Genomic DNA, 25,963 nt, shown 5'->3' on the forward strand with positions numbered 1-25,963 from the left:
AGTTAGATGAAAATCCACCTGGACAGCGAGAGTCAAAACCTATCAAAACTGAAAATGATAGCGATGATGATTGGGTTTGGGATTTTGACTTGGATAAGGTCATCAGTGCCTACCAGATTTAAGTTAAAAAAACAAAGGTTCTTCGATATGTACTTCATAGTGACGCTGAAAAATAAAGAAGAAAAAGAAAACTGAAAAAAGAAAAAAGGTAAAAAACTAAAAAAAAACTAAAAAGAAAAAACACTCAAAGAGAAATTACAGACCGGGACACAAATGACGACCGAGACAGAGGGAATATAAGTGACGACCGGGAACCTCAAAGAGAAATTACAGACTGGGACACCCGGACACAAATCACGACCGGGACACAGGGAATATAAATGACAACCGGGAACCAGGGACACAACTACAACGGGGACGCCGGGGGCACAGGCGGGATATATAAATGACGACAAGAAAACTGAAAAAAGAAAAAAGGTAAAAAACTAAAAAAAAAACTAAAAAGAAAAAACACTCAAAGAGAAATTACAGACCGGGACACAAATGACGACCGAGACAGAGGGAATATAAGTGACGACCGGGAACCTCAAAGAGAAATTACAGACTGGGACACCCGGACACAAATCACGACCGGGACACAGGGAATATAAATGACAACCGGGAACCAGGGACACAACTACAACGGGGACGCCGGGGGCACAGGCGGGATATATAAATGACGATCGGGACACAGGGATTGTTCGATTAGAAATTACAGACCGGGACACCGGGACACAAATAACGACCGGGACACAGGGAATATAAATGACGACCGGGACACTCAAAGAGAAATTACAAACTGGGACACAGGGAATATAAATGACGACCGGGACACAGGGACACATCATTAGAATAATGAGGTATAGATCTGAATACGGATTGTTTTTCCCATGGACAATTATATGTTGCATGTTCAAGAGTCAGTAAACCTGACAATCTATTTATATGCACAGACAATGGGACAGCGAAGAATGTTGTTTATTCGCATGTTTTACGTAGTTAAAAACATATATATATATATATATCTATCTCTATTCACAGGTGGAACACAGGGACACAACTACAATGGCGCGTAACTAATATGGCGCGTAACGACTTACGCGTGCGGGGGGGCTTGGGGGGGCGCGAAGCGCCCCACCAACTAGGTGTTGGGGTGGCGCGAAGCGCCACCCCAACAGCTAGTATATATATAAAAATAAGTTGTCTGTGTGTGTGTCGAGTGACGTCATGTTTGTGTGTCGACTGACGTCATGTTTGTTGATTGACGAAATCGCGCGCGGGAGGGCTGGGGGGCGCGAAGCGCCACCCCAACAGCTAGTTTTTATATATATAGATATATTATGACATACATACGTGTGTGTGTCTGCATGTATGTATATATAACGTGACTTTAAGGTAACAGCCGTCTATAAATGTTTTTGTAACTTTGTTGTTTTTTGTTCGTTTTTTTTAGATAATATTTCTGGTAATATATTGAATTACATTGACTGTGAAGGTGAAATAGATGATCAATTATCTTTCTTAATCGTACTTTTGGCCCATCCTGCTTGTTTAACCTTTTTCATCACTTTAAATGAATAACCTTTCATAGTTTTGCACAGGCATCATCAACTTTGACCCAGATAAAAACTAGTGCTATTTTATTTGTGAAGTCTCATGAATATTTTATTGTTGATTAATCCTTCTGATTCGTCAATATTGCTGGACTCGAGTTTGAGTCTATACTTTCTTCTGTATCTGAGTACATATGCTATATTGCTAATTTTTTTCCTTTTTTTTCAGGTCAAAATGGCGGTTATGAAATACTTTTTTGGGTCCTCGTGGGACTAACAGCCTTTGGTATTATTGAAAAAATGTTGTCTTCCACTGAAAATATGTATGATTCGAAAAAAATTGACGAGGATGTAAGTGTAAATAATAACAGTGGAGAAAAACTGGCAGTTGATTCAATTTCCAAGGTTTGTTTTTTTTTCTAAATTTCTAAAAATTTTCATCAAAATATAATTAAAGCTTATTAAGATTAAAGATTATTAATAAAGCTTAATAACTGCCTGGTCATTTTTAGTTCTGACACTTTCTTTGTGGCGTCTTTACTGTAGCAATATGTTGTCTGACAAATTATTGTTTCGCAATGTATATTTTTACCCTTTAAATGAAGTCAAACAGTGAAGGAGCTTTGTAAAAAGTGATCAACGTTTAGCTACTCATATTAGATTAGTGCTCGTTAAACTTTTTAATCTAAGTTCAACAAGAAAAAGATAATTTGATACTTGGCTTATTTTTCACAGCGTGTGAAAAGCTTTTTATTTACACTTGGGGAAATTCCGATGTGTTAGTAAATTTATGCATCTGACATTCATGATGCAGAAAATACATGGTTCCTTGTATAAGCTTTTCGTGATGTCACATAGACTTGCTCGGGAGCTTGAAAATGCACGTATGCTACCCTTAAACATGAACAGTTTAGTTAGTTTTTCATAGTACTTATACGAGGTTGAAGAGTGAGAAATAAAGTTCTAATGAGTCCAAGAAGCCCCTAAGCTATTGAAGTGTCTCATTATGTGTTCATTATTTTCTCCTTAGTTCATTTTCGCTGCGCATGTTGAATATTTATTAGTGAATGCACACATTACTTCTTACATCATAGGATGTCTGTTTTATAAACATTACACTCCTCCTGTAGATAACTTTTTAACAGTTTTTTTCTTAAATGCTTATTTAAACTGCCAAGTGACATTAAAAGAGTGCACCCAAAGGCCGTGACTTATTAACTAGTAAAAAAGAAAGTACTTTAAATTCAAAGTTTGTGTAAATAGTGAAAGGCGAACAATAAAAAGTGTAATAAAATGTAAACAAACTAAGATTGGAGGTACACAGTCTGTTTACTTACCTAACTCACCGTCTTTTCTCATGAAGACTGATTAAAAGTTTTCTATTATTTCACCTTTATTTTTCATATAAGGCGTGCATTGGTTGTGTGTCCCATTTTCATCTTTTTTTTTCTTTTTTGTCCCTTACCTGAGACTTAAAGTAATATTGGCTCTTTTTTAGAAAGCTCGTGTTGCTGGCTACTTGAACCTCGTGGCAAATAGTATTGATAATTTCACTCATGGATTGGCTGTTGGAGGTAGTTTTCTCGTGTCCACCCGTGTAGGCTGTTTAACAACTCTAGCTATACTTCTCCATGAAGTTCCTCATGAAGTTGCTGACTTTGCAATTCTCTTAAGGTATCCGAACTTTTCAATAGAAATGATTATAGCTTATTTTAAATTTCTCACCCTATCTTTCTTTTCTGACTACTATATCAATATGGGGTCCGGCGCATTCCCTCGTAACATTCCCCCAGTGAAAAATCCCATCCCCCCCCCCTAAAATTTATCCCTATAAAATTCTCCTCTTATGTAAAACTGAGCAATCAAAGGAAATTAAGACAAATAAATGGAATGGAGAAATTAAAGGATTTTCGGGATTATATTTATATTCTAAAATGCATGTAGAATATATGGTGCATAATCAAACAGTTCGCTGTAAGGACTGATTCGGGTCAATTGTAACCAAATTTCTTAAAAAAGGATAATCACACCATTAAGTGCAGAACGTTTTTTTTTTTTTTTTTTTTTTTTTTTTTTTCTCAGAAGAAAGATAGCTAGTACGTGTGTTTTTATGCAATAGCAATGCTATTGTCATTTCATAAAGCAGATTGCCAAAGATTGTTCTTGTGAGCCAACGGTCTAGGGCCAAATCAAAAGTAGGTAGTCCGCAAATGGGATGGGTGAGTGTCGGAAAGATTTATGGGAAATGGGAGTTCTTGGAAGAATATAGTGAGAAAGGCTTTGAATAGGTTGGGATAGAGGAGAAGTGGCTTACCATTGTTGACTTCGTGTGGCTCCATGCTGCAGTGAGTTATTTGTAGTAGCAGTAATGTAATATTAATTAGGAGCAATTTCATCCAAAGTAATAGCAGCAATGTCACCCAAATCATTCGGTGAAATTCATTGCCCCTCCCTCCAAACATTTTGGCTATTGATGCCTTGGGTTCGATACTAGACCTCGGGAAGTAATTGCTCGTAGTTCTTTGTTCCAGCCTGCTATCTCTTTGACACTTCCATCATAAGACAACTCTTATTCCATACTTATCAAATTATTTTCTTTAACCTTTATTTTACCCTATTTTGATAAGTCACCTCTCCCCCCCCCCCACCGAAAACATGAAAAAATTAAAATAAGTGAAAATGTAAAAATAAATACTATAAGATATTATACACTGTACATTCTGTCTATATTTTGGAATATAGGTAGAATATTCCAAAGTTCTTTCTTTTCTTGATTATTTTCATTTGTCATGTATTGTTTTTGGTTGCTGAATTTTGCTTGTAGGGGTAATTTTTTTTTAGGGCAATACCTTTAGCACTGCCAATATAATAGGACTGTGTAAACATAGATCCTTTGAACAGCTTCGGGGGGGGTGACATATATAGCGTTTTTAAACTAAAAATTGCCGTATTTTACCCATATTGCTGCATTCACACATATCCTCTTATAACACTGGTGGAAAAGTCTGTTCAGCACTTAACATTTGTGAGAGGACTCTGAGAGGAGCGCTTAAAAGAAATTAAAAGCATATTGGTGTTTGGAAATGGACTTGATGGGCTATAACAAATAAAATAAGAGCTATCCCAGATTTACTAATAATAATCACTTCCTGTAATACTAATTACTAATTTACTAATACTAATTACTAATTTACTTCCTGGCTGAAGGGCCAAGAAACGGAGATCAGCACCGCCGGTAGGGACTGTAAAGTCTAATGCCGTATCCTTTACCTTTTTTACCTTTACCAATAGGCCCAGGTCTCGGGATGCCCAATGCCAGGGGGTGCGATAAATTATCATGGAATTATTTTTTTTTCTTAACAAAAATTGGACTGATGCGATCTATCGTCAAAGTTCCAGGTTTACTCTGCCGCCGCACTGCCTACTCACGGAAAAGTGATTTTAAAACAACACTGGAATTTCGTGACCAATTGTAAATCGTCAGATGTCTCCCAAGAATGGCAGCTGAGAGTTCGGTATCACCTCACTCTTTAGTCTCTTTCATTACTTTTGGCTCATCAGTTACGTTCTGTTTATTTTCCCCACTATCCCCGAATCTTTGGGGATTTCTCTGAAAAGTCACAAAAACTTAGCAGCAAAATCGCTTGGGCCTAGAAGCATTAAAGCTTTAAATCTGGTCCTGGAAAAGACTGACTATTGTCTGCGTTAATGTAATGTGCTTTAACTCCCATTGGTTTATTTTTGTAACGTCTTTTCTTTAATCAGTCACATAATTCCTCTTGTTAAAGTTCAATAGGGAATCCACATAACCCAATTTATGAATCCCCTGTTGTAGTTATCTATTGTTGCTATTTCAAATTTCGAGCCAGTAAAAAGAACACTCCCCTCCCTGCTTATTTTTGTACAACATATTTAGCCAGTAAAAATAAAAAAAAAACTTGGGAATTAAAACATCTTTTGCAATTAAACTCTCTGTTTTTTCTGTGGCTGTATTTAGTGACAGAATTCTGATGTGTCATTGCCTCAAGGAAACAAACCAAATGATAGGAGGCTTTGAACTGTAAAGATTGATTAAATATTACAATTTTGAAATATGTTAACAGTTTTTAATCAGAATTGGTGCCGAGATACTGTCAGGAAGGTGCCGGTCGAAGCATTCATGTCTCCACGCGTTGATATTTCGGGGGCGCTCAATAACTGGTTGAATAAGCTAACTAAAGGTTACCTCCTCCAGAATGATTAGTTAAAATCAAAATAGGTAAACAAAAAAAAATGTTTCGTTTCAAGTGCATTTTTGATCTTAACATTATAATATGCGTGCTAATTCTGAAAAAGAAGAAAAAAGAAAATTGGTAAAAAGACTGTTTAAGTTCAATTAAGTTCTTCATCTTAGCGTAATTTGCTTTTGAGATATTTTCCTGAACATCGGAAAAATAAAGGATTAAAGTATAAGTAGTCAAATCCACTTTTATTCATTCCACTTTTCTGTTTCAATTTACTGATATTGTTGTTAAATCTCCCGTTTCTGGTTATAATTCTGTTCATTTTTCTCTTTAGGTCCGGTTTCACAAGGTGGGAAGCAGCTCAAGCACAGTTCTCGACAGCTTTGATTGGTTTAGCTGGATCCCTAACAGCTCTAGGAGTTGACTCGGGGGATAAATTAGGTATAATAATTCTTCTTAGTTTTAGTTGGTTCGAAGTCGCAATCATAAACATTAGAGAGGATATCAAATAGATTTTCTGTTCTCCATAAATCTTCTACCTCTTCTCGAAATAAAAAATTAAGAAAGGATAATTGTGTAAGATTAAATTTTAGAGCTGAAATCTTTACTGTCATCACAACAAAAGCCATTTTTCCGCTATTTTTTATTGTAATTTAGATGCAGATAATAAAAAATAACATACACATCTACGTTTAGCTTGTTTCATCTGAATGTAGCTTTAAAATCGTCCTAAATCGACTAAAAACTGGCAAGGGAATTTTTTTTTAAGCAAAATTTATCTTGGCGTTGTTCAAAAGCAACAAAAATCACCACTAATGAAGAAGAAAAGATAATTTGGTGAACCGTTAGTAAGATTTTAAAAATTCAATTTTTGGGTAACATGTTTTATAATAAACTATATCACATCCAAGTTCAAGTGAGCACATTTGCAACACGATACTTTTTAATAAAGACAATTATAACTCTTTACTTTTTACATCTATTGCATTGATAGAAAAAAATACGTTTTTGTTGACGTGCAGTAGTAAAAATTAACCATTTTCTAAATACATCAAAAAATAACATAATACATAACGAACAAAAAAAGAAAAAAATATACTAAAAAAAAGAAAAAAACATACTACAAAAAAAAGATCAATCTCCATCACAATATCCCCTAAAAAAAAAAAAAATGAATAATCTTTTAACTTTCTCTTAAACTCTAGACGATGCTCAGCCGCTCTGATGCTCACTGGTAGTTCCAAGAAACTGCAGTCGAAATCCTGATGTTTTGCTACTCTTAAGCTCAATAGCCAATTTATCTTTATTCTTCGTATCATATTCATGAATATCACTGTTAGCACGGCAATTGTCGCGAAAAATACCTATACCTAAAATACGAAAATATGAAAAATACCTAAAGAGTGGCCTTACTGCCACTCTTTAGTTCTTTTTTATTCCAGCCAGCAAACTTTGTCAATTCTAAATAATTTTCTTTTTTGTAGTTGAATTCACTGTAGTTTTATGTTACCTGTTTTGTGTGGAAAATTCTTATTATATGCTATAATTTTTTTGCATTTAGTAGGCTGCTTATTTTACCGTATCTATTCTACAAGCTACTGGCTTACTAAAACGATCTTTGCTTTCATCAGGACACTTTGTCTTTATGTGAAAAGCACAGTGTGGACCAGCCTCCATAATTTTTCTTTAAGCAAAGAAAAGGTCTAGCTGACCGTTTTTTTTTTTATTATTCTGTTTAACCTTTCTTTTTTTAAGCAAATATTTCAAATACAAAGTATCTCGTGAGGTGAGTGTAAACTACTTAAGGATGTTAAGAATCATTCCCGCAAAGTAGAATGCACTTGGCTCCGTTGCTGATATTTAATATTTCATCCTTATAGCTGCAGTTTTTATGACTTTTTTATACCTGAGTACCTGAACTTTATCTTTGAAATTTGTCTTACGTGTATCAATTTTTTTCAGGCGAAAGAACAGCTTGGATTCTGCCGTTTACAGCTGGTGGATTTTTGAACATAGCTTTATTTAACGTTCTGCCAGAATTGATTGAAACGATTCATCCTAACACTCTTATCTCAGACGTATCTAGTTTTATTTCAGGTTTAAGTGTGATGGCAGCTGTGTCCTATTTTGTAGAATAGTATAATTCAGTTTAAAGTATTTTTAAGTCACGCATTATCAATAAAAAGAAATAGGGTAAAGTAAAGAAATCTCGACAAAACACGAATACTGACACTTAATTAAGAATTGTTTTAATTGATATTAACATGGTACTTATTTTCAAGTAGATAGTGTTACCAGATGCCTGATAAGAGATAGCATAATCGTTTAAGCGAAAATGTGCTGTTATCAGTAATTTTCTCACCGATGATGTGTCAAAGCACAATTTTTCAAACAAATTTCTCTTAGAAATGCGCTAATTTGCTGAGTTCAATGCGCAGCCACCTCACAGAGGCGCGCAAATAGCACAAATTCTGTGCCCTGCTCGAGAACACTGATCTTAGGTCACCTTCTTTAGCCATTAGGACATCAGCAGAGTTCACAAAAGTACTCCAATAGCACAAATTATGTGCCCCATTTTACATGGGAACCTTCTTCAGTCCTTAGGAGATCAGCAGAGTTTGGAATAATGCATCTACTTGTCAATGTAACCTCAATTCTTTTTTCAAGTTTAGCATGTTTTTGGATATTAAATTTCTTTTTCAGCCTTCTATTGCTAGAGGAAGCAATAACATTTTAAAATTCATATTATAATTTGAAAATATATGTTAAACAAAAGCTAAAATTGGAATTGCAAAATCTTTGTTGAAATTGACTTTCATTACCCTACAAAAAAATGATGTAAATAGCATATGAAGAAAAGGATTTTAACTTGTATTTAATAAAACGCATACTTTAGGAAGTATTTTTATTGCACAAAAACTATTGTACGAACCATTTTTTACATTGTTTCGAATATATTTTTCAACTAGTATTTTTGTTCAGTTGTTTTTTACTTTCGGAGTTGATATTGCTTGCTTATACTGTATATTGTAAGTTGTTTTTGACCAATGTTGGGAATTTTATTTATTTTATTTTTTTAACTTTTCTTTCTTGTTGAAACGTGTACGCTGTTTCTTGTGTGATATCCATTAGGAGCAGTTTAGTTTTAGTAGCTATAAAGTGATTTAGGAATTTGTGAATAGTTCTGCATATAAATGTATAGTCAGCCAAAATACTTGAAAAAATCAGTTAGTCATAATTTTTAATATTTGCATTAATAAGGTACATCACGCAAAATAACTTGAAGGACTAGTCAAAATTAAATAGTCACTGGAAAAAATGCAGATTTCTAAATTTTGTTTATTCTTGAAATCAAAACACTTATGTAAAGTACTATCACTCTCATAATTTGAGAACTTCAAGATATTTGTATTAGTTTAAACAAAGCCGAATTCCTTCCTCCCAAGGTCGAGTTCTCATCCTCCCTGTCTTTTTTTGTATGTTTTAAATATGTCTCGTGAATTCATTTTAGATAATATAATCTTCTATATTGCAGATTATTTTTTTGGCAATTCAATTTTTAAATCAAGTTAGTTCCTTATGATATCTTGCCTTGGCACGATATCCCAGGGCAATAGCAAATATCTGAACATTTTTCTCGTCTGAAGTTCGTAGATATGTTTTAATCAGATGTTGCGTGTCGTACTACGCAAAGAATAAGTTGTTGGGCATAACAGTTTAATGCTTTCAAATATGGCTGGATTTTCTCTTTTAATTTAATTGGCTCGGTTTATTCTTAATCGCATTTTCTTAAAATCAGTTGCATCAGAAGGTTTTGGTTGAAACCCTCTTTAGTTTCAATTTTAAATTGCATTTTTCTTTCTTTTTTCATCTTCTTTCTGTTTAAATACTTTTTTTAATATTTTTCTTAAAGGTTTTATATCCCTCTGCAAGAATTTGGTATATTATATTTCTCCGGTGCTATGTTTTTCTGTCCTTAGAGAAGTGAAATCCAGCCTTGTCCATCCCAAATTTTAGTTATTTGTTCGTCATTGGTTTTAGATTTAAAAATACGTTTAAAAGGTTGCGAAAATAAATCAAAAAAGGAAAATTTTCATTTTATGACGCAGATCCAGACTGTTCAATAGGACAGTATAAGTAACTTAGTATTATCACAATTTGGGCCCGGTGAAGGATCGGCCGAGATTAATAAATCGAATTATAAAAATATAAGGATCTTTCAGGGTAATTTTGAAGTTTCAACTGCAAAGAATAAGGTGCAACTTGCTGCAACAGAATGTTGCGAAATTACATGTTTACAAAAAACGTAACCTTGCCTTTTTTTTTAAAGTGGAATGTTTTGAAATGTTTTTCTCGGGATGATAAGAAAGAAAATTGTATGTAAACTGTCTCTTAGAGGCACATTGGCAGGGGGGCCTGGCCAGCCGCTCTTTCCTCCCTAAAAATATTTATTCCAACTATCAATTTTTTTGCAATTATTCCCGCCTCTCCAGAAACCTGCAACAATAAATCTCTGTGTATTCGTCTGGTTTAATGCATAAATATCAATGCCAAAATTTTTCCTCTGTCCCTCAGAAATTGAAGATGGTCTGAATCAACCTGTCCAAAATTTTGAATACATTATTTTTTTTCAAGGATTTTCTTCCCCTTTTTTTCGCGAGAATTTTGGGTAAACTCTCTTTAGTCGCTTTTGCCAAGCTGAAGGCTCTAGAATCGATCGTAAAGAGGCTTCGTAAAATTTTTGAAGTAAGGTTGAGTAAGGTTTTTCTGCTTTTATTCTGTGTTCTACCATGGTATTTAAGCAAATGTAGGCTGTGAATCAATTTCGATAAAGAACAACGTGCTACTTAATTCATTGTGCCTCTTAACTGCCTCCATTTTTAATTTTGTCATGGAGTGTATTACTTTTGCTATCCGAAATAAACCTAAGCAATTTAAGGAAGTCTGCGTTCTCTAGTTTTGGCTTAGTTGTTAGCAATGGTAAGAAAAAGTTCTGTCTGAGGGAAAAAAATTTTCTTCTACGAATTCAAAAAGAAAGCAAAAGAAAAAACTAAAAAAATCAAACAAAGCCAATGAAGTGAAAACAAATACAGTCGAACTGACTAACAGCCTAAGAGCAAAGCTATGAGCAGAGAATAAGATCAAGTTAGCGTCTATAATAGTTTGATTTAGTTGTAATTTAGTTTTATCGCTCAAACGCCTGACCTCTCAGATTGTTCATAGTGTATACAGTAACAAAATAATCTTGATGGACCGCAAGTCCAAGAAAAGTTAAGGGATGAACCATACAAATGGATGATGCTAAGAGTATCGAACACCTCATGGTAACGAACTGTAAGCAAGGAGTGACTTGGCTCAATAGTAAACAAAATCCTTAAAAAACTGAATTTTAGATACACCAAAAGAATCGAATTTTTATGCCGATTAATTTAAAAAAAAAGACTTTCCATGAAATTTATTTTTAAAAGAAAAGCGAAGAGCTACTTCAACCAAACGAGAGCAGAAACAAAGTCAAGAATAAAGTTTCCCGCCATAAAACTAAAACAAATTACTATTAATAAATAAATGAAACAGAAAACAAACAGAAATTACATAAAATAACCAAGTTAAATACAAAATGAGCAGGTACTACGATGAGTATTAATGACGTCCCTCATGCTATCTAAAGACCAGAGTATAATTTGCACTTTACTGGAAACTATTCTTATTTCAAGCTGAATTTTCCCATATCTCATAATTTCGCAAAAAAACATCATGCCAAGATTATTCAACGAAACAAAAGGAGTTGGATTGACAGCTTAATCTAGGCTACATATACTTATATTTATTACTTAAAGTCTTAAATATTATGGATTTATTAAAGTTAAAAAGCTGAAAACGTTTAAAATGTATTTTGTTTTCATTAAACTGCAAATTATGTTCTTGTGTTCAGCCTCAATCATCTGAGTTTGGCTCTTTTTTATTTTGACTCCGTTATTTATAGTGATTTTCTTTCGTTTTTTGGTGTAATTTATATAATGACGGCTATTTTTTGGTAGTTTTATGCTTGGAAAATTATTTGATTTTATTACAGATCATTCTTGGTTTAATGTACCTCTTTGTTTTTCTTTGAACAACTTATTTAGCGAAAATGTTTTTCAAATTAATTTCTGCTCTTTTTTATTGACAGGCTTTATCATTGGAAAACAAAAGAATATTTTTAATTTTTTTGGTTATTTCAAAAAAAAACATAGTTTGGCTCACTAGTTGTATGCTGGAGAGACTTTTTCAACAATTTATATATATATATATATATATATATATATATATATATATATATATATATATATATATATATATATATATATACTACTACTACTAATAACTCACTGCAGCACCAAACCGCCTGAGGCCAACACAGCTACGCACGCTCCTCCTCCAACCTAATCTATTTAAAGCCTCCCTCTTTACACCCTCCCAGGAAGTTCCCATTTCCTTTAAATCCTTATTTATGACATCCTCCCAACCCAGACAAGGACGACCTGCTTTCCGTGTAGCCCCAGACGGTTGGCCAAAAAGGACAATCTTCGGTAATCTGTCATCCTTCATCCGTAGAACGTGGCCTAGCCATCTCAACCTTTCTTTCATTATAGCCCCAGAAAGCGGGATTGAACCACACTTTTCGTACAACCTACTGTTTGAAATACGGTCAGTCAGCCGGGTACCCAGAACAATCCGTAGGCAATTTCTCTGGAAAACATCTAGTAAATTTTCATCTGCTTTTCGGAGTGTCCATGCTTCAGAGCCATATTTGACCACTGTCATCACTGTAGCTTCCAATATTCTAATCTTGGTTTGTAGGCTTATCTTTCTATTCTTCCAAACTTTTTTTAACTGTGAAAAAACACCCTGAGCTTTAGCTATTCTACTTTTAACATCTTCACTGCTCCCACCATCTTTACTAATAATACTACCAAGGTAACTGAAGCTCCCAACCTGATCAATCTTTTCGTTACCTAAGGTCACCTGTTCATCTTCACTTATTCCTAACCTTAGTGACTTAGTCTTCTTAACATTAATTTTCAAGCCTATTTTAGCACCCTGAACTCGTAAAACCTCTAAAAATTCATTCATTTTGCTCACACTTTCATCTAATATGCTTAAATCATCAGCATAATCTAAGTCCAGGAGCGTTCTTCCTCCCCATTTGATTCCATGGTCTCCAATTGCCTTTCCTGTGCTCCTTAAGACGAAGTCCATCAAAATGATCCATATAAAGGGGGATAGAACACAACCCTGCTTAACTCCTGATTTAATACAAAACCAGTTGCTAACCTCATTTCCTACCTTAACCGCAGCAGTATTATTCTCGTACATAGCGCAAATCACTTTAATGTATTTTTCTGGTATACCATATAACGATAAGACCTTTGTTAACGCTGTTCTATCAACAGAATCGAAAGCTTGCTCATAATCGATAAAACTAAGGACCAAAGGTGTTTGACAACGAAGGGACTTCTCAATTATTAACCTAAGAGTGTATATATATATATATATATATATATATATATATATATATATATATATATATATATATATATATATATATATATATATATATATCAGAGGGCTGTGTAATTTATTTTATACATCGTCAAGTTTTCCTGAAAAATTAAACATAATACCATTCCCAGAATATTGTATGTACGCTATTTTGACAACGTAAATGGAGTTATACTATTTTTTTACTTATCCCAACACCTCCCTCACCAGTCCCTAAAAGTAAAGTAGCAGTACTTCTACTAATATTGATAGTATGATCCTAGTGTTTTTTTATTAGCTCCATATACCCCTCAGCATGCTCTGATAGTTTCAAGCTGTTCTCGATGTATTGCTAATACGGGCATTTGACAGCCTACGGGCATACATTGTGTTTTAATTTAATTTAACATGCCCCCTCCCCCAACGTTATCTGAAAATGTCTCCTTAATATCATTAGCCATACTAGTAGCACTCTAAGGAGTTCCTGATATATTACTGTTGCGGCCTTTTAATAACTTGGATCCAGATAGTGTTTTTCACTTTAGTTCTCTGTTCTCTTCAACTTCCCCTGAAGTTTTTATTATAATACCTTCAGCTTCAGTAGTAATCGTCGTGGCAGTAGTTGTAGCAGTTGCATTTGTAGTAGTAGTATTAGCATTTGCAGTAGTATGTACATTTTGCCTATTTCAAACATCCCCCTTAGCCTATCCGAAAATTTTGAACTTAACACCCTAAACCAGTGGTTCTCAACCGATTTTGGGCCATGTCCCACCAAGACATTTCTAAAATCCTGATGCCCGGGTCGTGATATTTAAATTTTCTTATTCAAAATTTTATGTTTGTTCATCTGAAGAAAGCTTAAAAGGCCATTAACTTGGTATGTACCTTTGGGTCGTCCTCTAGGCTTCTTTTATATTAGTGAAAAATATTGTAACACAACACTTTTTATGGCTTCCACTGCAACCTAACTCTCGTGAAACTGAACCCCTTGCTACTGAATCCTCGTAAACCTAGCCCCAGGTGCAACTGAACCCTCGTGCTACTGAACCTCCGTGTAATTCAACCGAAACCTCGTGCAACTTTAATTGAGCCCTCGTGCAACTGAACCTTCCTGTGACTCAACCCTTATTTAACTCATTCCTTGCTCAAAACTTTGTCCATGCAACTAAACCGTATTCAGCTCAAACCTCATTCAACTCAGTCCCCATTTAGCTGAGCTGTGGTCATTTAGCCAATTGTCAGCAAGACTGAAGAGATGGGAAATTCACGTATCTGATTTAAGAAATTAAAAGAAGAATTTATAGCCTTGGCTATTACGGTGGAAATCTATGAAGCCTCCCGGATCACCATTTCCATGCTAAGATTGGGTCCTACCTTCAAGCAAATAATTCGGACCAGCTATCCCAGGATCATTACTCCAATGAAGGCGCTCCGTAGACAAACGTCCAAAAACTCCGTTTGAAGCTTCCTGGTTTTTAAGACGACTAGTACAGCGGTAATTGTCATTATAATCACACACAGCCATTACATTTCAGGATAAATCAGTAAATATAAGGAATTATTCCAAGATAGTGAATATTTTTATAAATGATTATTTCAGCTCTGTATCTAAGAGCCACTGAGAGTAAATCACATATAGATATAAAATAAGACTTACAAAAACACACGACCATTAAGACTAAAAAGGAAAATCAAAATTAAAACAGTCCCAGCATCATAACTTCAAGGAAGTCCAACCAGGACTGAAAAACAAACACGAAACAAGGCAGTTCATTCAGATAAAAACAAATGAGAACTGGTTTTTAATGTGATTCTTGCTTTAATGGCAGCTAACCAGAGGTAGACTGGGCTGAGAGGGGGAGGGCAAGCGGAGAATTTACCTCTGGGCTGGTCGGTTTTGTGCCCCTTCTGGCCAGTCTTTTATATTTGTGGGCCGGTATTTATAATCCGTGAATGACCCGGAGAGAAATTTTCTCTCATTGTTGAACGCCCTTTCTGATTCAACTTAAAAAAAAACATTCCTTCTATAAGGTGGGCCATAGGTAGAATCTCCAAACCAAAATGCCCCCTTAGCTTTTTGCTCCTTGTCCGCCTTTGCAGCTAACCTAAAAGGTGTTTGTGATATGGGCTCATTGGATAATACTATCGGTTTCGCAATTTAATATGTTGAATCATTTTTAGTTGAAGTCGCGTATAATGCGTTTAGTGATAAGGAAGAAATTCTAATTTAGAGCACCGATTTATTGCTCTTTAGAAAATCAAAGTTATGACACCACATTATTCCACTTCAGAAATTCTAGCTTAGAAAACCAGTCAAAAAATCAGCGGCTACAAAAATATTGCCAGTGCTCCTTTTATATGTCATGCACCTAACATAACGGCCTCCAAGTTTTGAAACTCACACAAACCAAGGTAGATAATTTCACATGAAACCTTAAATAATAAGACAAAAACAAAATATTATTTTATGATTATTATTCATAACATAATGAGCAGAAGCACAAATTATAATATCAGCACATCCTCTGCAGCATACCAAGACACCATAGTTGGAGTATTGTTTTACTTCGTAAAGATAAGGGGGTAAGTTTGGGGTTACCCATTATTCAACTCATTTTACCACCAGATACCAAGGAGGGCCTTGCCCAAACGTGATTTAGCATCATCAACTTTAAAATAAACTTTGACACAGAAAGCTCTTTTCTTTTTTTCTCTCTTTTTTTTTTGCTTAAAATAAAAATCGACAGGAGTTCAGCCACCTTTTCAAGCTGTGAGTAACAATAACATATGACCGAGTTTTGGTATCGAATGACAATCCATTCACAAAACGTCCGAAATTAGAAACTCAGTATCCGTAATAGGTAACTTATTCAGAATCCAGAATAATAAGTTGTGCGTCTTATCGCTGTTTTCCCAAACAGGACGATTGACTGACCGCTTAATCCATCTTATCTTCACATTCAGCAGCTCCCATTTGTCCACTAAAATATTCTTCAAAACTAGCAATTGCAATTTCAATGTTCACCGATTTCACTTGATTTTCCCTCAATTATTTTTATTTTCTGTCAAACATCGATCACTGCAGAAACAACAAGTTGTATTAATTAGTCCAACATTATGCTTAAACACCTCACTGTTCTCATCAATGGACTGTATTGTTTCCAGGACTTTCACAATATTCTCTACCGAGATCATAAAGGAGTCCGATAATCCAGCTTAAGTTGTATTATATTTGCCTCTGGCCTTTTCTTCCGTAATGAAAAAATTAAAATGAGACTAATCGCTCTGCCAAAAATAAGCTGGGTATAAAAGGTTGGAGCTGCATCTGGTATTGCAAAATGGTTTGGCGTTTCCATTCTACAATAAGCTCCTTCCTCTGTCTTTGATAACTTCGAAGACCACACTGCCTTTCCATGACGAAAGTCAAACAGTTCAAAATAGGGATGATACCTTTTTAAGGACAGTGAATAGATATAAAATTATTTAACTGGATATTTCGAACACATATACAGTGTTCATCATCAGCAGTAAAACTAAAAGACATGAATAAAAATAAACAAAATTTATACCCTATAAACTAATTACATATAGTTTATTGCTCTTATTTTTTTCAATGCAACAGCCGAGGCAAATCTCTTTGAGGCAAATATTCTTGAATAGAATTTTTTTTTTTTTTTTTTTTTTTTATTCTCTTCAAGAATAATTCCATAAACAGAGATACTGGTGAATTTGGATTGAACTCAATTTATGATAATTTACTGAGGTCAAATAAAGTAAATATCACCTCACCTAAGAGCTATGACCTCTGTCCACGTAATATGTCAGATAATTCTGATGAACCGGAACAGAAAAGGTCAAAGAGATTTGCCTCGGCTGTTGCATTGAAAAAAATAAGAGCTCTAAACTATATGTAATTAGTTTATAGGGTATAAATTTTGTTTATTTTTATTCATGTCTTTTAGTTTTACTGCTGATGATGAACACTGTAAATGTGTTCGAAATACCAGTTAAATAATTTTATATCTATTCACTGTCATTAAAAACGTATCATCCCTATCTTGAACTGTTTACTTTCCTCTGTCTTTATTCCTGAAAGAGAAATCCTGCTTACATATCATCATAGTCATCCTATCATCAATCTATAGCAGTAGAGCTAATTCAATTTCTGACACTCTGTTGTCATCTCGCATTACCATAAATAGTTGAAGTACGAGGGACTTTTAGCCCCGTTGAATGTTTTGCCTCAAACGATTGATATCGCCCTGATATAAAGCTAGTCAATGGCATCAATTTGTCAGTGAAGAAAGAGGGTGTTACCACTCTCCAAGATTTTTTTTACCTCCTCTCCCCATAGATTTCGAAAAATACTTCTTTTCGGTGTTTTCATTTAAAAAGTTTTTTTCTGATATTTTCACTGAAAAACCTGGAAAAACAACAAATTTACCCACCCCCTAATTTTGAAAATTTTTGTGTTCTCTACTAATTTTGTTCCAATTGACACCACTTATAAAGGGTCCAACCTAAGCACCGACGAACTGACTTAAGTTATACCGAGAAGCTTGGTTCTTTCAAATATCTGACATCTGACCTTCTAACTCTTATGAGTCTTGCTGTTTCAACCACTCATTATTTGTATAATATACAACATTCGGGTTTTTTATATATTTTTTAAAACCACTTCAACAGAAACAAAATAACAGAAAATTTAATTCAAACTAATTCATCTAACAGAACTTTGTTCCGGAAACCAGCTCACGTCATCACACCATCACGTGTTTGCTGAAAGTTTTGAAAAAACTCTTTTGAAACGTTTGTTTCCTTCCGGCCCTCTTTTGCTGCCTATTTGCAATAACTTTAAAGTTATTGCATTAAAGTTTCCCATTAAAGTGTCTTTTTTTGTGACATCATCTATCTTTCCCTGTTTATTTTGCATCTAGACTCTTGGCTCTGGCACCTTTTTTATCACTCAAAGGAGCATCTATTTCTGAGCTAGGGTTCAACCGCGCCTCCACCAACTATCTGATGACGAACCTTGGACAGAATTATTTCACGTTTTCCTGAAATATTTATTCTATGTTTATTTTTTTAATTTGAGGTGATGCCGTTCTCATCCTCTTTCAACACTAAAAGGAAGCTCTTTCCTTGAACTCAGCTTTGTACCATGCTCCAACCAATTATTTGAGGGTGTTTCTCTATCCCGGCTCGCTTTTTCTCCTCCATGGGCTCACTTTTATTTTCGCTTCAATACAAACCATCTTTTTGAGCCTCATTTTTGGTGAAATTATCGTAGAAATTGTAACCTTCGGTCCAGTTCAATTTTTTTTCATCTTTGAGTTTCTACCATTCTTTTTAAAGACTTCATCATTATTCTGCTTTTCTTGGGTATCATTTTCTTCTTCCAAGCTTATGTCGTTCTTAACACATTCCATGTCCGAGATCAACTTGTTCAGTTTTGCTGCTTGCGAATCACGAAATGTTAATAATGTCCTCAGAATTATTTCAACCTTGATGCTGATATTCAAGTCAGTTCCAGCAGTCACTTTTGGGATATTTTTTATCTTTTTAAAATTAAACACCGTTTGCCCGTATTGAAAAAGGTTTTATGCTGCTATACATTCTATTTGTTGCATATTTTCCTCTTTGTTTTTCAAGTTGTCTATGGTTGAACTCAGTTTGGCCATTTGAAAATTAAAGGCGAATAAGATTTCATCTAAATCATGTTTTCCAAATCCTTAATGTGAGTAGTATCCCTGTATACAATTGAAGTGCACAGGTACCTCCTACTCTTTTCTTTCTTGGTGGCCTAAGATCATGAAGAAGGCTTAAAGGCGATTCCCTTAATGCTGCCATCTGCATGACCAAAGTCATAGATGGTGGTATTGTTAACTACAGTTATAGATGGTGACAGGTTTTCTTTTCTAACGACACATTATTGAGGCTCTAAGCAGTTTTCAATTGATTTTATGAAATTTATGTCTGATGTATGAATCGAACGCGAGACCCATGATTTCAAATGGTAAAAGAACATCGTGTTGCTCGACTTTACCTACAAGTCATTGACGATGTTATGCTCTTGGAAAGACATTCCAAGCAATCAATATATTGTTTTTGGGACACTGAGCAGCTGATGTTAAGCGTCACAATATCGTAACAAGTTATTTGTGTAATTGATTTATCAATTAGATTGTCGCCAAGTTTTATTAGTGATTGGTTTCCAGGTACCATTTTTGGCATCACTCCAATGAATTTGCATACCACAGCAACTTTAGATACTTGCTGGACAGACATATTCTTTTGATGGTAAATAAATCTTGTTTGGATCTCCAGAAATTGTGATGACTACAACCGGCTTGGTACTCATTTCATAATGTGATGGTCTTGGGCACACCAGTTTCTCATTACGGGGACTTAAGCATGAGTTTGGGTCTCCGAGTTCTCCTCCAGGGATACATGTCCCTTTACGAGGGCCCCAATGTCTGCCCCCATTTTTTTAAACTTTGAAATGTTTCAACTTTTTTCAATACAATTTGTTTACAGAATTTTTTTGGGGACTTGTCCTTTACTTTGTAATTATTTATGTTGTGAGCGAAACAATAGAATACATCCTGTGACAGTCCTCACATCTGGTCTTTTGAGACAAAGATACTGTTGCCACCCATCCTCCGATGTATTATTGGAGTTACTAACATCTTTTTTGACACATTCCAAGAAAATGCATCCTGGTTTCCGAGAATTTTTTGCCATGTTCCCAAAAATTTCAAGAATGATATGTTATCATTCTAAGAAACTCTTGAAATTCTGATGTATGAATCAAACGTGAGACCCGTGATTTCCTATTGTAAAAGAACATCACGTTGCTCAACTGATCCAAAAAGCCAGGACACTGGTCAGCTGATGTTAAGCGTCACAATACCGTAGCAAGTTATTTGCGTAGTTGACTTATCAATTAGATCGTTGCTAAGTTCTATCAGTGATTCGTTTTCAGGTACGATTTTTTGACATTACTCCAATGAATTTTAATGCCACAGTAATTTGAGATGCTTGCTGGACAGACAAATTATTTTTGATGGTAAATAAATCTTTTTTGATCTCTAAAAACTGTTATGACAACAACTGGCCGGGTATTCATTTTATTATTTAATGGTCCTGAGCACATCAGTTTTTCATTATTGGGACTTGAGCATGAGTTTGGGCCCCCGAGTTCCGCTCCAGGGTTTCATGTCCCTACCAGGTACCCAATGCCTCCCCCCAATTTTTTGAACTTCGAAGTTTTTCAATTTTTTCCAATACAATTTTTTTACAGAATTTTCTGGGACTTGTCCCACATTTCATTATTATTTATTTTGTCAGTGAAACAATAGAATGCATCCTGTGACAGCCCTCATATCTGGTCTTTTGAGGAAAAGATACTGTTGCTGACCATACTGCGATGCATTATTGGATTTGCTAACATCTTTTTTGACACATCCCAAGAAATTGCATCCTGGTTTTCCGAGAATTTCTTGCCAGGTTCCCAAGAATTTCAAGAATGATACGTTATTATTCTTGAAATTACGTTATTGGCATGAAAACCTCTATTTTCTCTAATATTTTCCAAAGTATTTCTTTCACAATTTTCCCTTTGATGATATTCAAGATAAAATCAACCCAAATCAGTTTGGCTTTAGAGTGAATCATAGCACCACGTCTTGCTTAATTTATACTTATGACGTTGTTTTCAAGCATTGTAAGTTAAATAGTACTTATGTTGAGGCTGTTTTTGCTTATATTAGCAAAGATTTTGATATCTTGGATCTTTAGACAGCTATTGATAATGCAAGGGCTTTGGGTGCCAGAGACTTTACTTTACGTATGGTAGCTACTTTTGTCAAGTCGTGAGCAGTATGTAGTCCTCCCTAATGGAGATTCATCAGGTTTTACCTCGATTTCCTGTGACACACCTCAAATAAGGATCTTTGACAATTTTAATTGTTTTCAATAATGTTTTACCAAGTTTTGACAACGGTTTTAAATTTGCGGATGATTTGAAATTACTTAGCCTTCGTCAAATCTCTAATACTTCCGGACGTTAACCTTGACTCACTCATTAACAACTTAAAGAATGGTCTTGTCAATGTTAAACTCAACCTAAGCATACCCAAAAGTAGTTTAATACTATCCTCTTTTAAAAAAAACATACCCCCTATCAGTGCTGCAACAAGTACTCCAAATTTTTACTTAAGTATAAAGTATGAAGTATTCATTGTTTTTTTTACTAAAATATCAAGTAATAAGTACTTTCCAAATTCTTACTTAAGTATCAAACATCAAGTACTTGCCAAAATTGTGCTTAAGTATTACTTCAAGTACTACTTCAAGTATTTATTCTATGTATACATATATATATATATATATATATATATATATATATATATATATATATATATATATATATATATATATATATAGCCTATATACTAGCTGTCGACAGACATAACCAACAAACAACTTATTTTTATATATATAGATCGATATATATATCTTCTATCTATTTAAAAATAAGTTGTTTGTGGGTCTATCGAGTGACGTCTATCTGGACGACCATAGAGACGAACATACGCAATAGCATCTTGAGCATATTCATGCATATGACGGGGACTGCCAGCATATGACGAAGGTAAAATTGTTAATCTTCCAACGTTTGTGGTATTAAAGTCATTTATAACTGCATCTCGCAAATGAATGTATTGTTCAGAGCGGAGCTTGGTCTGATTCAGGCGGATATATAGCAAACGTTCTGATTCAATTTTAGCATACATATCCACGACGAATTGGTGAAACAATTCACGGCATTTTAAAATATAATTTTCTTCATCCTGCCGAATCATTAGTCTATAGGAATAATAATGCATTGCACTGCATTTCTTATTCATTTCTTTGTTACTGGCTGGATTCATCAATTTAATACTAAAGTGATAGCCGTCGGCTCCATCCCAAAAAATGATAGGATATTGTAGGGCATCGTAGCATCGATGAGTTTCAGCAATTCTTAACAACTGAGCGTTTCGCTTATGAAGAATAATATCTCGAGGTAAAAACTGATCACCGACCATAACGATTGCCACTTCGTCGATAGTTGGAGCATTGTATCTACGCACATGTTGGCCAGGAGGCGTGAAATAACAATTTTATGCGTATCAGTAGGCATCAAATCGATGGCTGTTTTGAACAGACGCACTAAATTATTATTTTCGTGGAAAAGATGTTGCAATTGGGAAACGATTGTCCTTTCAACGTTGGGAGAAATTTGGCAACGTGCATTCAATTCAGAATTTCTATCACTGATGAAGTACAATTGTAAAAATTTATGATTCTCACCTGAGAATGGTAGAAGGGACCCTGCTTTATGAAAAATTTGCCCTTTTACTTTGAAAGTAGACATAAATTGATCTGGATTTTCGATTTGGGCTCCAAACGACGTCATTTGGAAACATGAGTTGTATTTTCTGATTTTTGACAAAAAACGCTTAGATTCTGACGTAGTTCCAGTAAGGAAAGTCTTCAATGGCTCTGGTGGTGCAGCCAATAGAGAAAGTTTAACTTTTCCTGAGGCGCAACACATTCCCATTGTTTTACCATTGAATTTCAAGGCCTTGCAATAGGGACAAATTTTAGACATTGTCCCGATTTGAACACATCTACTCAAGCTATAATCATCGACTGGGTTGTACCTGAATGCCAGGCGATAACTTTCAGGTTGCTCTGATTCCTCGGCACGCTTTCTTTTCTTACTTTCTCTATCAGCAGCAAGCCTGCTTCCGCGTTGCTCTGGTAGTTCCTCGGCACGCTTTCTGTTCTTTCTTTCTCTATCAGCCTCAAGCCTGTTTCCTTGCTGTTCTTTTGATTCCTCGGCACGCTTTCTGTTCTTTCTTTCTTTATCAACCTCAAGCCTGTTTCCCTGCTGTTCTTTTGATTCCTCGGCACGCCTTCTTTTTTCACTTTCTCTTTTAGCAGCAAGTCTGCTTTCGCGTTGCTCTGGTAGTTCCTCGGCACGCTTTCTTTTCTGACTTTCTCTATCAGCAGCAAGTTTTTTGGCATAGACTCTTTGAGTATCTTCATCGGCTTTTGCCCTGGTAAGTTCATCAGTCACTGTAAACTTAAACATTAATAGATTTCTACGTGAACATATATCTTAAATATCTTGAATGACGTCACCGTCAAAGCAAAAATGACGACAACTAATTTCATGACGTCAGCCGACACAGAAACATGACGTCACCTGACAACTAATTTCATGACGTCAGCCGACACAGAAACATGACGTCACCTGATCCACAGACAGACAGACAACTTATTTTTATATATATAGAAGATATATATATATATATATAAATAAGTTGTATGTGTGTTATGTCTGTCTGTCTGTTTGTCCGCATATGAAGTCTGAATTATTTCATCATATACCAATTCAAAAACAAATGTATTCAAGCCCGAAGTAGCTGAGCTGGTAACGCGTTATGTTCCAGTTTCTAGGTCTGAGAGGTTGCTGGTTCGAACCTTGGCTTGGTAAAAACTACAAAAAAAACTAAAAAGAAAAAACTAAAAACTAAAAAAACTGAAAAAACTAAAAAAAAGGTAAACACTACAAAAAAAAACTAAATAGAAAAAAAAATAATAAAAAAAACTGAAAAACTAAAAATTTAAAAAAGAAAAAACAGGAAAAAACTGAAAAATAAAAGAGAAAATCATAAAAATAAATTTTATGTGTTTTATGTCTATATGTCTGTCTGGCCGCATATGACGTCTGAATTATGAATTATTTCATCATATACCAATTCAAAAGCGAATGTATTCAAGCCCGAGTAGCTGAGTTGGTAGCGTGTCATTTTCCAGGTTCTAGGTCTGAGAGGTTGCAGGTTCGAACCTTGGCTAGATAAAAACTATAAAAAAAACTAAAAAAAAACGAAAAACTAAAAAAAAACAATTAAAAAACTAAAAAAAATGTACACTACAAAAAAAACTAAAAAAACAAACAGATCACTACCTCATTATTCTAATAATTGCCCTTGAGCTTTGTTGATAGTGATTGCTAATCGAACATTCCCTGTGTCCCCGTCGTCATTTATATATTTCCCTGTGCCCCCCGGCGTCCCCGTTGTAGTTGTGTCCCTGTGTCCCAGTCGTCATTTATAGTCGACAAACATGACGTCAGTCGACACACAAACATGACGTCAGTCGACACACACGTCCCAGTCGTCATTTGTGTCCCGGTGTTCCAGTCTGTAATTTCTCTTTGAGTGTCCCGGTCATCATTTATATTCCCTGTGTCCCGTATATACATTCGTTTTTGAATTGGTATATGATGAAATAATTTTTTTTGTTTCTTTCCTTTTTTTTCTTTTTAGTTTTTTATTGGTTTTTACCTATTTCTTAGGTTTTTCTGTTCTTCTTTTTTCTTTTTAGTTTTTTTTGTAGATTTTACCTATTTTAGTTTTTTTTATTTTTATTTTTTTAGTTTTCTTTTTCTCCTTTATTTTTCAGTTTTTTTCCTTTTTTTTTCTTTTTTAGTTTTTAGTTTTTTATTAGTTTTTAGTCCTTTTTTTTTAGGTTTTCCTGTTTTTACCCTTTTTTGTTTTTTTCTTTTTTTTCTTTTTTAGTTTTTAGTTTTTTACCCTTTTTTAGTTTTTTCTTAGTTTTTTTGCTTTTATAGTTTTTTTTACTAGTTTTTACCTGTTTTTTAGTTTTTTTTTTAGTTTTTTTCTTTTTTAGTTTTTTTTCTTCTTTTGTATTAATGCTAAAGCCAAGGTTCGAACCTGGAACCTCTTGGACCTAGAACCTGGAACATAACGCTGTACCAACTCAGCTACTTCGGCTTGAATACATTTACCTTTTTTATTTTTTTTTTTTATTTTTATTTTTTTTAGTTTTCTTTTTCTCCTTTATTTGTCAGTTTTTTTCTTTTTTTCAGTTTTTTTTTTCTTTTTCAGTTTTTAGTTTTTTTAGTGCTTTTATTAGTTTTTTTTTTCTTTTTAGTTTTTTCGTAGTTTTTACTTTTTTTTTTATTTTTTTAGTTTTTTTTTACTTTTTTAGCTTTTAGTTTTTTACCCTTTTTTAGTTTTTTTAGTTTTTTAGCTTTTTTAGTTTTTTTAGTTTTTTCTTTTTAGTTTTTTTGTAGTTTTTATTTTTTTTTAGTTTTTTCTTCTTTTGTATTAATGCTAAAGCCAAGGTTCGAACCTGGACCCTCTCGGACCTAGAACCTGGAACATAACTTTTTACCAACTGAGCTACTGTATTTGTATCGGATTAGCGACGCTTCTTGACTACTAAGGTCCCTGCGTTGGCCCTGTAGTGCATTCCTGCAGCATGGTTCGATCTCTGGGTCCTGTATTACCACGCTAATGTCAAACCTACTGCGCCAACACAGGTAGTTATATAACTGAGCTATTTCGCCTTGAATGCATTCGTTTTTGAATTGGTATGTGATGAAATAATTCAGACGTCATATGCGGACAGTCACTCGACAGACACACAGACAACTTATTTTTATATTATACTAGCTGTTGGGGTGTTTTTTTAACTGAAAGTAAGGAGCGACATTAAAACTTAAAACGAACAGAAATTACTCCATGTATGAAAGGGGCTGTTCAC

The 25,963-nt window shown here is 34.5% G+C and overlaps 1 protein-coding gene across 4 annotated transcripts in view; it reads left to right on the forward strand.

Annotated features, from left to right (window-relative positions):
* The window catches only part of LOC136031925 (zinc transporter ZIP13-like), a 59,336-nt gene extending 48,579 nt beyond the window's left edge, over window positions 1-10,757 (forward strand). For all 4 annotated transcript variants that reach the window (XM_065711944.1, XM_065711935.1, XM_065711928.1 and 1 more), the window contains 4 exons: window positions 1,822-1,997; window positions 3,091-3,266; window positions 6,150-6,256; window positions 7,778-10,757. In XM_065711944.1, the coding sequence (XP_065568016.1) occupies window positions 1,822-1,997; window positions 3,091-3,266; window positions 6,150-6,256; window positions 7,778-7,953 (635 nt within the window). In that variant the 3' untranslated portion in view covers window positions 7,954-10,757. The remainder of the gene's footprint in view (window positions 1-1,821; window positions 1,998-3,090; window positions 3,267-6,149; window positions 6,257-7,777) is intronic.
* The last annotated feature ends 15,206 nt before the right edge of the window (window positions 10,758-25,963 follow it).

Source organism: Artemia franciscana, chromosome 1 (genome assembly GCF_032884065.1).
Source record: "Artemia franciscana chromosome 1, ASM3288406v1, whole genome shotgun sequence".
Classification (NCBI taxonomy): Eukaryota; Metazoa; Arthropoda; class Branchiopoda; order Anostraca; family Artemiidae; genus Artemia; species Artemia franciscana.